At 42.4% G+C, this 15,229-nt stretch overlaps 1 protein-coding gene across 3 annotated transcripts in view; it reads right to left on the reverse strand.

Moving 5' to 3' along the window:
- SLC6A7 (solute carrier family 6 member 7) overlaps positions 1 to 15,229 on the reverse strand; it is a 79,868-nt gene that overhangs the window by 52,553 nt on the left and 12,086 nt on the right. For all 3 annotated transcript variants that reach the window (XM_033927296.1, XM_033927297.1, XM_033927298.1), the window contains 7 exons: positions 13,492 to 13,675; positions 9,711 to 9,842; positions 7,785 to 8,019; positions 5,961 to 6,099; positions 3,275 to 3,409; positions 1,078 to 1,181; positions 252 to 376 (listed from right to left, as the gene is read on the reverse strand). In XM_033927296.1, coding sequence (XP_033783187.1) covers positions 252 to 376; positions 1,078 to 1,181; positions 3,275 to 3,409; positions 5,961 to 6,099; positions 7,785 to 8,019; positions 9,711 to 9,842; positions 13,492 to 13,675 — 1,054 coding nt within the window. The remainder of the gene's footprint in view (positions 1 to 251; positions 377 to 1,077; positions 1,182 to 3,274; positions 3,410 to 5,960; positions 6,100 to 7,784; positions 8,020 to 9,710; positions 9,843 to 13,491; positions 13,676 to 15,229) is intronic.

Genomic DNA, 15,229 nt, shown 5'->3' on the forward strand with positions numbered 1-15,229 from the left:
GTGTGTAGTTAATGTGAACTATATAAATGAAGTATTTAATTAAATAATATAATAAATAATATAATAAAATGATGAAATATTTGAATTGAGTATGTAATTAGCTTTTCTTGAGTTGATGCATATTCATTGTGGATATCCTGAAAACCCGACTGGCAGGGGGTCCCCCAGGATACTGAAAACCACTGGTCTATATTCATCCCTAAAGAAAGACAGAAGTAAAGAAAGATAAGGAAAATACTTATTTCTCTAACCTGCTTTAGCAACTTGATCCACAGGAACCCCTAGTTCCTGAGACATGTACCCCAAAACAGAAAAGATGGCAAAGCCAGCCAGGATACTGGTCAGTGCATTCCCCAGCGTGACGATAAAAGTATCCCTGTGAAGAAGAGAAACAAGACTCAGGCCTGAAGTCATTTCACATCAGTTTCCCACCTGCTTTAGGCATTCATATGAGATAGAACAGGGTCCCATTTAGGTATCCTGGGTCCCAGGTCATACCATTTCCAGAGACCAGAGATGCCTATAAGGCAAAGTTATGCTAGAAAAAGAATTACATACAGGGCCACAGAGAAACAAAACTGGGCCTGGGGCAAACAATCTTAAAGGCCCTCTGCCACCCCAGGCCCCTCGCAGTACCCCCCAAACCCACTGCTGTGCACCCTACTGTACCTCCTTGCCACCCCCAGACCTCCATGGCACAACCTTTAGTCCCCATTTCCACGCACATTTGTTCCTTTCCATTTGTTTTATTAAAAAACAATAAGATGCCCACACACATAACACAAGAATAGCCTTACTGGGTCAAACCATGTTGGTGTCAGCTCTCTCTCTAACGTCACTTCCAGGTCCCATGCCTAGGAAATGACTTCAGAGGGAGAGCCAACACCAATGCGGGCAGCATGATCGTGATGCTTCTCGCACTGGGAAAATTAAAGAGATACGGGGGAAGGGGGGCGCGTGGGGGTGTTTCCCCACTCACCCTCGCTACGCCACTAGCTGAACAGAAATATGATCCATTCTCCCACTGTACGAGATTTAGTGCATCTTACTCTGTGGCTATGAAAATTAGGAGCATACCTGTAAATATTCTGATGAAAGGTATTATAAGAGGCAAAGGTAAGGAGTCCTCCAAACCCTACCCCTAGGGAGTAGAAAATCTGCAATGCTGCCTCTATCCACACCTGACAAGGAGAAAGGGAGAAAGGCGAGAGATCAGAGCGGTCACTGCATCACAAAAGACGTCAATGACATGATCAATAACTACAGACTTTGCAAAGATTTGCATTGGCCAACTTGCCTAAACTAAACCTTAGCTTTGTATACCGGGTCTTCAGCCAGAAAGGAGCTCGACTCGGTTAACAGTAACGAAAAAAAAAATACTTAAAAGTAACAAAATCAGAAAATATTAATATGACTAGTTTCCAAAGTGTTTGGCAAATAAAATAGTTTTTAAAGATTTACGAAGAAGTTGAAAAGGATCAGGACCCCTTAAAATAAGAGGAAGTTCGTTCCATAGTTGAGAAAATTTGAAAACCAAGGATTGACTGAAATTCGACTCCTTCGATTCCTTTCACTGAAGGAATGGAGAGTTTGACTTGTTGGGTGCCTCTTGCGTAGGAGACTCTATAAGCATTCCATAATAAAGGGACAAGAGGGATGAAGATAGCCGATAAAATTTTTTTTTTTTTTTTTCCAATTCTTTATTCATTTTCATATCTCATAACAAGTATACAATAATCATTCAATATTCATACAATTCACTTGTATACTTCATATAATATTAAATCTTATATTATCCCCCCTCCCCCCTTCCCTTCCACACATATCAACATTTTATTCGAATCTCACACATTATACCCTCCCAATCCCATATCATATTATTCTTCTATAAAAAAAAAAAAGTGTCTAATCATTCGAATATTCAATCAATGGCCCCCAAATTTTTTAAAACTTGTTATAAATTTCCTTTTTGCATAGCAATAATTCGTTCCATTTTATAAATATAACATATAGAATTCCACCAAAAAGTATAGTTAAGTCTTGTATAATCTTTCCAATTTCTAGTTATATTCTGAATGGCAACTCCTGTCATAATCATTAGTAATTTATTATTATTTGCTGAAATTTGACTCTTTGCTCTCATCATTGTTCCAAACAAAATTGTATCATGACATAGCAACTGGATTTTCTAGAAAATAATTAATTTGAGACCAAATTGACTTCCAGAAGGCGTTAATACAAGGACAATAAAAAATTAGATGATCCAAAGTCCTTGCTTCTAGATTACAGTGCCAACATTTATTAGATCTAGAGCTATCAAACTTTTGTAAACGTACTGGGGGTCAAAAGAGCTCTATGCAACAAAAAGAATCAAGTCTGTCTCATAGATGCTGACACTGTACATCTAATTCTCCAAGACCAAATTCGTGGCCATTGAGAAGCAGAAATTTGATGCTTAATCTCAATGCTCCAAATGTCTCTTAGACCCGTTTTTTGTTTTTTATTTGTAAAACCATATATCAATTTATACCACTTAGCGGCTTGGTGACCCAAGAAATCCGCCTGGAAACATAGATCAGATAAAATTTTAAAAGTAATACATGCACATTTAAAGTGAATCCCGAAATAGACTGGAAGCCAATGAAGGTTTAAAAGCAAAGGAGACACATGGTCAAATTTACTTTTTTCTCCATCAGGGCCTGTCCTACCAACAGGCAGCCTGGACATCTGCCCGGAGTAGCAGAATTTGGGGGAGCAGCAGTGTGATGTGGCACTGTTGATAGTCCGTGGAATGAGCAGGCCTTTGAACACCCACACTAGGGTGCACAGTCAAGGCCTGCCACTTATCCTGTCCCCTTGAGCAGCGAAAAGCACGTCCTGTAGGCAGGCAGCCGGCATGGACGACTCTCCGCCTCACCAGACACTCTGGTGTCGCGGTACACCAGAAAGCTCAGGAGGCACACAGTTTGCGATACACTGCTTTATCTATTGGACTCTAATAGGTACTTCCATTTCAAGCCTGGGTCTTTCTATCCCTATCAAGGTGCAGGAGAGAGGTGGAAGGACAAAGAAGAGTGAAATCAGTTTCCATGTGTTGTGAACTTTGCCACAGTTTCCGTGAGATTTGCATTTCTTTCCTACCTTTAACTTACCTTATTGACTGAAGAAAGAAAGTGAGCTCATTTAAATAAGACACAGGATATGAATGAATTATTAAATGCAAGTGAAAAAAAAAATGCAGAAATTAGTGAAACGTGCAATCCTGGTTTCTCACCTTGGATGTCAGAAGGTGATCGAACTGGGGTGTGAGATAGAATTTGATTCCCTTCCATGCTCCTTCCAGTGTCACTCCTCGAATCAACAGCATAACAAGAATAAGGTAGGGGAATGTCGCAGTGAAATATACAACCTATGGGAATAGCACAGGAATGGCAACGAACCTATGAGCAATGCGTAACAACACACATTAAGGAACTGCAGCTATGTTTAGTAGACGTGTAACTACGTGAATGAGGATGTATGCCAATAGTGGCTTTGGAGCACTTTGACTGGAAAAGATTGCGCTAATTACTACCATGCTATAAATAGCTGTGTTGTCTTTATTTGCTGAAATATTAATGAGCCGAGACAGTAAGAGGCTAACATGCAGGCAAAATGTGGATTGATGAAATAAAAAAAAAGCAAAGTGGAGTTCTAGATTGCTCAGAGAACATATTGTTGCGTTCAATCGCTTATATTTTTAGCAAGCCTTCCCAAGTGAAGTTAAGAGAGACAGCCAGAATCCAAATCCTTTGACCACAAAGGGCCGCTGAAAAGTTCTCAGCAAACCAACAAAGTTGGGGCAGTCTCCACTGAGGAGGGAAATTCTAGTTTCAAGTTTATTGAGATTTTGATTTAAACGCAATATCAAGTATTTTCAATGAGTATAACAATAATAATTGGGGGGGGGGGGAACAAATAAAACAGTTTAAAACCATATACATACAATTTTATCCATAATTACATTAAAGATACATAAAGAATTAGAGGGGCATAATCAAAAAAAGCGTCTAAGTCCCCTTTTGGCCTAAGTCCTTAAACGTTCAACGCAGAAGCAGGGAAAGTGTCCGTAACCAAACCAAACGTCCTTGTTTTGATTATGGCCTTCCTCTGACTAAACGTCCAATCACCACTACGTCTAAAAGTACACCCACACCACATCTACACTTTTCAGCCATAATGAAACAAAAAAACGCCTAAGCCCCAAACGTCCAACAGAAGGGCTTTTAGGCGAAGGAGGAGCCAGTCCTTCGCCTAAAAGCTGGATTCTGTAACCGGTGTCTGTCAAAAACAACACCGGTTACAGAATCCCTCCCCCCACAACCATCCGGGCAGGAGGGTGCCCAAGCTCTCCTGCCATGTCAAACCGCGACCCCCCCCCCCCCCCTCCTGACAACATCGGGACAAGAGGGAGCTCAAGCCCTCTTGACCCAGCCAACCGCGGCATCCCAGACGATATCGGGGCAAGAGGGAGCCCAAGCCCTCTTGCCCCGCCCATTAACATCGGGCCAGGAGAGAGCCCAAGCTCTCCTGGCCCCGGCGACCCCCCTACCCTCACCCCCCATTACAATACAGGCAGGAGGGATCCCAGGCCCTCCTGCCCTCGACGGAACCCCCTCCCCCCAATGATTGCCCCCCCAGAACCCCCGATCGCCCCCCCAGCTGACCCACGACCCCCCCCACCCCCCACCCCCTTCCCCGTACCTTTTGTTAAGTTGGCCGGACAGACGGGAGCCAAACCTGCCTGTCCGGCAGGCAGCCACCGGCAGCATGGGGCCAGATTGGCCCAGCCGTCCCAAAGGCCCGCCCACAGGTGGGGCCTAAGGTGCCTGGGCCAATCAGAATGGTCCAAGTAGCCATTTAGGACACTTTTTAGACGTTTTTTTTATTATTATTACCCCTTTAGAGGGTAAATTACATTTGATTTAAAATAAACAATTAAAATAGAACAATTAGGGAAGAACAATTTTTTTATGAAGACAGTCTAAGAGTAATTGTTAAGGAGAGACCTGATCTAAAAGTGAATAGGAGAATCAAAAGGATTGTCTGATCTAAGATTCATAAGCATTTTTATAAAGATAGCTTTTTAGATTACTTTTAAATTTTTCTAAGGAGGTTTCAGCGCGCAAATAGATTGAAAGTTTGTTCCAAAGCTGAGGTCCGAAAATAGAAAAGGTTGTGGTTCTTCTGGTGCCAATTACTTTCAATACCAGCGCCTAAGGGCTCCTTTTAATCAAGCCATGCTAAACTACCGGCTGCGCTAGCTGCCAATGCCTGCCTTGAGCAGGCGGTAGTTTTTAGGCCAGCGTGGGGGTTAACGCGTGATGAAGCGTCGCGTGCGTTAACCTCGCTAGCGCGGCTTCATAAAAGGAGCCCTAAGTTAATAAAGAGACGCCATTTTAAAAAGGCAAAAAAACAGGAAATTTAAAGCGCCTACTAGCACTTACAAAATCAGTGCCAGAATCGCACCTCCATAGGCTTTTTAGGTCGCCAAACACCACTGTGGGTGTGGCTAACCCTGGAAGTGGCATTAGGTGACCTAAAGCACCTACGTGGGCACGATTCACGACACAGAAATGTAGGCCCGGAAAGCCCTGACCTAATTTCCAGTGCCTATCTTTCCCAATAGTGCAATTCTATATATGGTGCCATCACATGAATAACACGCGATCGGCTGCCACTTTTTAGGTGCCCACCAATATCGGCGCCATATAGAGAATCCGGACCTTAGTCCACTGATTTTCCACTTTTTTTGTGGTCTGAAAAATACAGAACAAAAGCGGTGGAAAATCACTGGACTCCATGTATAGCCCTCGATAGAGACTACCCCAATTTTGGTGGTTGGGCTGAGAATTTTTCAGCGGCCCCTTGTAAACAATACAGGAGTGGATTCATTCGGCACTCTGGAATAATGGAATTACCTTGCCTGATGATTTGACTCCCTTGAGAATGCAGAGATATACAATAACCCAAGCGAGGAGGAGGCAGAGACACAAATTCCATCGAATTCTTCCTGGATCCCCGATTCCTGAACTGCCTTGAATGTGCAGGACATAGCGACTATGAAAAGAGAAATGGAAAGGATAATTGCCATGCAGCAAGGACATTTTAAGAAATTTCAGGCTATTTGGGAGCCATTAACAAGATACTGTAAAGACTGAAATTACTGCATAGAATAAATATTCATTTTTTTCCCTTTTGTTTATACACGTCCAGGGTGGGGGTGGGGTGGGAATATTTTATGATTTCTTTTGCTTAGGAATAATTGTTTGGTATAAGGGAGGGGGGGATATTTGATGCGAGTTAGAATTTGATGATATATTAAGTGATGTTAAAGTATGAAATTATTGTATTTTATGTTACACTTATTGTGAGTTTTAAAAATGAATAAAGATTAATTTTTTTTAAAAAGAGAAGTCAGTAAAACGAGTATAAGTTTAAGTATCTCCTACATATGTTCATCGTACTACTGCGGAGAATGTGATTTCTCAGCTTTCAGTGTGCATTCGATATTGAACAAAGCACAAATGCAACAAACCTGCAGTGAAGATGCAATGGAACAAAGCCAAGAAAAAAAAAAAAAAAAACTGCAGACGGATGTATAAGAGGCAAAGTTTATTTAAAACCAACAAACAATTTGTTGCGTACAAGCAAACCACTTGGTACAGATTATTGGACCCAACACAGTCCGTGTTTCGATCGATACATCTTCATCAGGGGTCCCATGAACTGGTGGTATCAAAGGAGATGCAACAAATTTACCTGCTCTGTATGCTGTCTCCGTAACAAAAAAGTGTGTTAGGCGCTGTAAAGTGCCTAGGGAGGCATGATTCTGGGGCCGGTTTTTTTAAGGTTCCGATAGGCACCTTGAAAGTCAGTTTGAAACAGGGAGAGCCGACGGAGGAGGGCTGCAGTCCGGCCATCGGACCAACGGTTGGCTCGGGGGCCCGTTCAAGCTGGACTTCAGTTTTGATTTTATTTTCACTTCTTTTTAGTTTATGATATATTTTTTTAATCTCACTCATTGTTTTACCACTTGTTTTGTTTTATTTTATCATTCAAATTTCATTTAAATTTCCCCAGAATTCTATTGCTTCAACGGTTCTCCCTCTGCATCTATTCTTATCTCCCCTCTTTTTAACCTTTCAAATTCCTTTAGATCATTGTAATCTTATTAGTATGTTTATTTTCTTATTTTTCTCCTCTATCTCTCTTTTCTTTCTTTATTACTCTTCTAATTGTCATTTTTCCTGGTACTTTAGTTAGATTGTGAGCCTTCGGGACAGTAAGGGAATTTCTAAGTACCTATCTTACTTATAATTTTAATGCACCAATATATTCATTGTAACCCGTTCTGGGCTCTTTTGGGAGGACGGGCTAAAAAAAAAAAAAAAAAAAAAAAAAAAAAAAAAAATAATCGAATAAATAAATAAATCTAAATGGCGTTTTTCACTTAGCTTGAACGCTTACAAGCGCCTAAAAAACCAGAGCCATTTAGAGAATCTGGGCCCCAATCTCTACCCCAACTGGTGTCAGTTAAGTACTTATTAACTTTAATAATTATACTAATTAATAATTGACTTTAATTATGGCAATTAGTTTGCAAATTCTGGCACCAGTCTTTACAATGCACCAGTAATGTGGAGCGGATGATCCTATCTCTTCCATTACCAGCACCATGATGGACGGCAGACAGATCACCTGCACACCCCACACCTGCCTCGTTCTACTGATGGACTTCTTACCTCCAGTACTCCTCACTGGGGCTAACGGTGCTGCTTATGTTGATGGGAAGGACAGAGTTCCCGGCTCGGATGATTCGATGGTCTAGGCAGAGGTCTGTGTTCCACCAGTTGCCACAGTGCTGCCAAGGCAGGTCATTGGTCAGTGAAGCGAAAAGGTAAAAGAGCACATAGGCGATAATCATATTGTAGTAGATGGCCACAAGGGAGACAATTAGGATTGTGCCCATCCCAATCCCTGACAAACAGAGAAACAAAATTCAGTGTACAGTCTGCTTGTAGTGACCAAAATTACTGCACAGCCCCCACACCAGGGCTCTCAAATGCAGTCCTTGAGGCTCACAGCCCAGCCTGGTGTTACCTGCTATAGGGTTACCAGATTTTTACTGTTGTAAAATCCGGACTCATGGCCCTGCCCCAGGCCCATCCTGTTCCGCCCCAGTCTCACCCCCCCCCCCCACCAGCCCTGCCCCCTCAACCTGTTCTCATGCTCGGATCTGCATCGGGAGGGCATCGGCGCATGCACAGATGTCACGCACTGATGTCACTGACATTGCATCCCATGCACGCACAGATGCCCTTCCAAAGTGGTCCCAAGCCAGAAGTTTTTCAAAACCCAGACAAAATGCCAGATTTTGAAAAACCATCCAGATACCTGAACATGTTCGGATTAATCGCGACGTCTGGTAACCCTAAATATAGATGAACTCTATTTGCATGCAATGGAAGCAGAGAAGGCAAGTCAATCCTATACACGCTTGTTGTAGGTTTCTGGATCTCACTTCCATCTTGTTAGGTAGAAACTGACGTTTCAGCCATCATTCTGTGGCTTTCTTCAGAGTATGTAGTTTGCGTTTGTAAATAGTGGGTCCACTGACCCGATTGGGGGCTGTCCGTTGGTCACCTATTTGAATTTTGGCGGGAAAGTCAATTTGCCACAACCTTCAGAGAACGTAAAACCCATCTTCAGGGGGAAAAAAGTCTTAAACGCACCAGAAACTTTTCCATTCTATGGGAAAAAAGACCAACTGACTGTCCCACCAAAATTCAAATTGGTGACCAGCAGATCGCCCTGTTCCCAATCAGATCAGTGGGCCCACTATTAATAAAAGCAAACTGCAGACCGCACAGCATACCCTGAAGAAAGCCGCAACATGGTTGCTAAAACGTTAGTTTATACCCGACTAGATCCTCTACATATGTATGGTGGAAATCCTGAAAACCAGGCTGAATTGTGGACCGTAAGGAATGGATTCGAGGATCCCTGCCTTACCCCTATATGCCAGTACCACGTTTTTCTGCTATTCCAAAGAAGCTAGTTATTGGCATAGTCCCCGACTTGATAGTCTGGTTGAACTAATGCACGAAGATAGAGGCACAGAAAGCAATATGGTTGCTATCAGATCACATACTAGGTGGACCACTGGAGATTAAGACAGAAAATAATGAATGATAAAGAAAATATATACCCACAGCGATATTTAGCAGAAAGTCACTGAAATCATCAGAGACATAGTGCACTGCCTCAGTTATTCCTCACTGAGATAGAGCTAAGCCTTACTGGAGTTTCCAGGCTTTAGGCATGGCATCCTGAGGAAAAGATACACTTGTTTGTTTTGAGAAGAACATTCTTTGTTCCAGGTAAAAAAAAAAAAGTCTTTTATAATCAGAAAGTTCTCTTAACAAGAATGACTTCAAGAATTATTGGAATTTTCAGTGGAATGCTCCGAGATACTCATAAACTTATCTGTCACAGTGACCGTGCCATAATTAGAAAACCTAAAATGGCCTCTCAAACACTCAGCACGAGATATTCTATTTAAGCTTGGCAAGAACAGTCTAGACTAGAGGCCGATTTTCAAGTTGACCATGAATCCATTGTTTCTCCTACACCAGTTCAAAAAGGCTAAGACCAGAGATGTGACTCACCTTTGAAAAGGGGGCTTATCTTCCAAACCGAAAGTGGTCCCAGACTGGAAAATTGGCCAAGTGAAAGCTCCATGAAGAAGATAGGGATTCCACAAATTGCCAACATGATGAAATATGGAACAAGAAAGGCTCCTGAAAAAACACAGAGGCAGAGCTGAGAAAATTAAGACAACTTAGGTTGGTGTTATGTACTGAAAATTCTCAGAATTAGATAAATTCCACTGTGGACTTCAGGACCAATCCAAATTTGAAGATTATACTTTTTTTATTATTATGTGTATGCTTTGGAAATAGATGCATGAAAAGGGTGACCAGTCCGATTTTGTGGATTTCTTAGTGGTCCCTCTAAGCAAATGGTCCCAGAAAGCAAATAGGCAAATGGTCTTCAAAAGTCAGATTGGTGGGATGGTGAGCGGACCAAACACAGACTGAAGCCACTACACACAACCACCTGAACTACCCAGTGGCTCACAAACAGTCGAACCCCAGATAGACATGTCCTGGAACAAATTTTCTATCCCCACCTGGCAACAATGCTGCAAATTCTACTTGAAATACGTCGATTCCTACTGCAGATTAGACTGTTGCCCTCCAAACATCATGAAAGCTGCCCCAGTCACCTTCAAAGCCAGATTACACAATTGGCTCTCTTCTCTTTTACTGTCAGGCACCTTCCCCGAGGAGTCAGGTCAGATCTTAATCACACCAATTGTAAAAAACCCCAAAGAATCTATCAAGCTGACATCGAATTACAGACCCATTGCGAGCATTCCCTTATTTGTCAAGCTGATGGAAGGTTTGGTAAACCAGAACTTAGTAACGTACCTGGACAAACACAACATATTACATGACAACCAATCAGATTTTCGATCCGGGTTCAACACGGAAACAGTTACTGCCTCATTGCTAGATTCCCTCCTGAATTTACTCAGCCAGAGTACAAGCGCACTAATCCTGCAGCTAGACTTGAGTAGCGCCTTCGACTTAGTCGTTCATATTATCCTAATTGACTGTCTGGAGTCTATTGGTCTCTCGGGTAATGTGTTAAAATGGTTTCGAGGTTTCTTGACTACACGTTCGTACCGAGTCTATAGCGATAATAATCTATCCGCCAGCTGGATAAACCCATGCGGAGTCCCGCAGGGCTCCCCCCTATCCCCCACTCTGTTTAACATTTACCTAGCCTCTTTGGGAAATCTGCTGCAAAGCTTAAAAGTCAAATTCTATATCTATGCTGACAACATCACCATAGTTCTTCCTCTAACAAGTCTGACTTCCGAGACCAAGAACCACCTGGCATCAACTTTAAAGCAAATTGAATCTTGGATGGCTGAATTCAAACTCAAACTCAACTCAGAAAAAACCAAATTCTTCCTGGCGAGTCCGAATGAACAGCCATATCTTTCCTATTACTGACACCATAAAAATTCTGGGAGTGACGCTGGACTGCTACCTCACTCTAGATGCTTACACTGAGTTATTGGTTAGAAAAGGCTTCTCGACATTGTGGAAACTAAGAACCAACAGAAAATACTTTGATGCAGCATCATTCCACTTACTGGTGAAATCTTCCATTTTAAGCCTGCTTGACTATTGCAACATCATTTGGGTCCTTCAAGAAAATCATCCAAAAATTCCGAATCATACAAAATTCGGCAGTTCGACTGATTTTTGGTATCAAAAAAATGGGAACATCTAATCCCCTTCTACCAAAAACTTCACTGGCTGCCCCTGGAAGCAAGAGTACTGTTCAAATTTGCCCATCTATGTTTCAAATCCATTCAAGGTTTGGCCCCCATTTATCTGGTTTCCCACTTCAACTTGGACTGTTCCACCAGGCCTACTCGCAGGGTACACATGTTTAGCCACCCAACATTAAAGGCTTGCAGATTCAAGAGATATCTGCACAGAACTCTTGCCTTCCAGGCAGGCCAAAAGAACGGTTGGCTGGGTAACATCATTAAGCATGCCTCATCCTATCTTAACTTTAGAAAACTAGTTAAAACAAACCTGTTCAACCGATTTGTAACCAAGAACTCTTAATGCCTTACCGTGTACGCTTCCTACATTTACGCGACGCCTCTACTCTGTGTCTATCACTCTGACTTACTCCCACTCAACTTGTATCCACCCTTTCCACTTGTACTTGACAATGCCACTATAATTCTTTTTCACCGATTGTCCAGCTCTTCTTGTTGTAAACCGCCTCGAACTAACATGGCTTTGGCGGTATATAAGAATAAATTATTATTATTATTGAAGCAGCAGCATCATTAGTCCCCAAGGCAGTTTTCATCCCTCCAGTGTTCTTTGTTGTATATTGAAAGTACTGCTACTAATGACTGTGGAGTCAATTCAGAGCAATTTACATGAGCTTCTGCAATGCAGTTACAATACATGAGTTTCTGTAATGGTAGTATAAAACAGACCTTGAGTGTTTCTGTGATGGTTAATACCCTCATCCTATGGATGGATGGATTATGCCACTGACTCATGACAACATGTACAGTAAGGAATCCACCCTGTGATGGTTCATAGCAGAGTACAGGAGTGGCCTGCCATTGCCTTCTACTGTGCAGTGTGTGGCTCCACTGTGTTACTGCTGTCCAACATGGAGCCCCTCAGCCTATGGCACCTGGTGGTCTCCCATCCAGGTGCTAGTCTTGGTGGTTCCTGATGGTCTCCCATCCACATGCTAGTCAGGCCTGACTCTGCTTAGCTTCTGATGGTAAGAACAGGCCTACTCAGGGCAGCCAGGCTGTAAGCTTGTCCTGTGTGTATACACACAATACTCATTTTGTGTCCTATAATTCATTCTAACACTGACTTATGTGCTTAATACCAGTATCATGTATTATATTCATCTTAGATTTACACACGTCTGATAATTCTAGTTATCTGTATTTATTTATCATATTCTCACCATTTGGTGTATATCTTTGAGTAAAGTTGTATTCTAATTACCTTGGACTGCTTCGGTCTGTTTTTGGTCTGCTCACAATCCTAGGGGTATGGTGTCCATACTATTCTGATTTCCCAAGAATCATTAAACTGGAGCACTCTTATTTTTCATAAAACACAAAGTCTGAGGTTGGTGGGACTAGCAAATAGGAATCTGTTGAAACGTTTGTTCAATGACATAGTAAATACATACAATTATCAGAAGCTCAGAGCCTGCATAATTGTCCCAGAGTGACATTTTTACCAGGTGTGCCCTAAATGTGTTCTAGTAATTTGAGTAACACTTTGTGATGCTAAGAAATGTCCCACAGTTCTGATTACTTTACTGGATTCTCTTCTGCCACTATTCCACCTCAGCTTAGTCCATAAGAAATTTTTTTAAAAAAATTTCCTCTGTTCCTAGTACCGCCAGTGTCAGAATTCAACTACATCAGAATTTCTCAAACTAGTCCTCAAGTACCTCTAGTCAGTGTGGTTTTCAGAATATACCCAATGAATATTCATGAGTTAGATTTGCATGCAGCTGAGGTGATGTACACAAAGCTAACGGCTAGGGAGTTCTCTGGGACCGGTTTGAAGAACACTGATAATCTTAAGACTGTTTCTCCAAACAGATGGTTATATGATAAGACGGCCAAATCAAACATGATGGAGCAATAGAAATTTACAACTTCCAATAAGTTTGAAAGGCCTCTTATTTAACCTGTTGGCGGCATTGGGTGTTATGACTTTCTTATATTGATAGGCTCTGAGCTTAGTGGTATAGTGAAAATCTTAGATGTGATCACAGGATGAACATCATACGACTAAAATTATGTACCTCCTCCATTGGTGTAGGCTCTGTAAGGAAACCGCCAAACATTTCCTAGCCCCACACAGTATCCAATACAAGAGAGTAGGAAATCTAGCTTTCCAGTCCAATTCCCTCTGTCTTCTGGATAGTCCATGTCCAGGTCTTCATCTCCACGGTCACTGGGACTCATCAACAAGTCTGGCGTTTGGGGCTGACAGATGTAAATGTGCAATGGTAGAGGAAACAGAAGAGAAGAAAAAGAAGCAAAGAATAGACAGTAAGAGGCAGCAGATGAAGTAAGGAAAATAGAAGAGAACAAATGGAAAAGAAGAAGTAGAAACAAAGATAAGTTTTTGCAGCAGAAGACTTAAGCAGGAAACAGGACTAAGGCTTTTATAGACTGAAGTACTCGCAAGCCTTCCCATTTCGAACAGAAAATGTGGCTGCTCATTTGTCAACCTCATACAATTAATAAATAATAATAACAGTTTATATGCCGCAGGACCTTGAAATTCTATGCGGTTTACAATGGTTAAAAGATGGTACAAATTGATTAGAATTAACAAGGTTAGAAGCTAGTTATTAACAGCGCTAGAGATCAGTTATTGTGGAGTAATAAAGAGATTCAGTTGTAGAATAAGATCTACAATGGGTTGATCCAACTTTAGATGTATGACATAATATAATTGGACAGGTGTTGACCTCATAAGTGGTTTTCTATTCAATATTAGAGTGCATCAGGACCCTAAAGGTTGGAGTAGTGAGCAGAGAACCAGAGAAGCCAGGGTTCAAGTCCCACTGCCATGTCTTGTGATCTTGGGCAAGTCACTTGGCCCTCTGTTGCCTCGTGTACAAACATGAAAGTCAATTTTATAAGCTGGCCTGCCAGTAGATCTCAAGGACTGGACTTGGGCAGCCCTGCTCTTGAGAGTGCCCTTCAATTTTTGAAAGGATGGTTCAGTTCTGACAGCCAAGGGAAGCCCATTCCAAAGTTTAAGAGCCAACAGTACTGAAACAAACGTTTCTGATGTGTTCCAGCTGAATATGATAAAGGGAAAATATGATGACCAGCCTCCTGGAAAAAAGAAGACATAAGAGATGCAAAGGAGCCCATGTCAGAAGGGAGCAGGTCTGGCAGAGAAATCAGTGGTGCAGACTCACAGCCGCTTTACACCTCTTTCTTGCTTTTATCTCTGGGAAGTGGTTTAGCAGGTAGGTAGGTAAGCTTAGGGTTACCATATCCATATGGCTCCAGAAAAAGGAGGACGGATTGAGACATCTGGGTTTTACTTCCATTGCTTTCAATAAAAGTAAAACCCAGATGTATCTTTCCATCAGTAACTTAGCGAGGGTGAGAGAGGGGCAGTGGAGCCCCTCCCACGCCCTTGTCTCTGCCACCCAGTCCCCCTCGATGCACGCGTGCCCCCTTCCCCATACCACCACTGTGAGCAACAAGAACTTTAATGTGCTCCTCGCGACCCTGTCCTCTCTCCCGCCAACAACACAAGGACGCGGTGTCAGCGGGAAAGATGATGCGGTCGCGAGGAGCACATTAAAGCTGTTGCTTGTGGCAGTGAACTAGAGGTATGGGGGAAGGGAAGGGGTGCGTGTGTGTGTGGCGAAGGAAGGAGTAAGGGCAGAGAGGCGCCCCTACCAACATGGCACCCGGGGCGGACAACCTCGCCCACCCCTCACTGCATTCCATCCTCTGTACTTCCATTGCTTTCAATGGAAGTAAAACACAGATGTTGCAATCTGTCTTCCT

This window comes from Geotrypetes seraphini, chromosome 18, assembly GCF_902459505.1.
Source record: "Geotrypetes seraphini chromosome 18, aGeoSer1.1, whole genome shotgun sequence".
NCBI classification, from domain to species: Eukaryota; Metazoa; Chordata; class Amphibia; order Gymnophiona; family Dermophiidae; genus Geotrypetes; species Geotrypetes seraphini.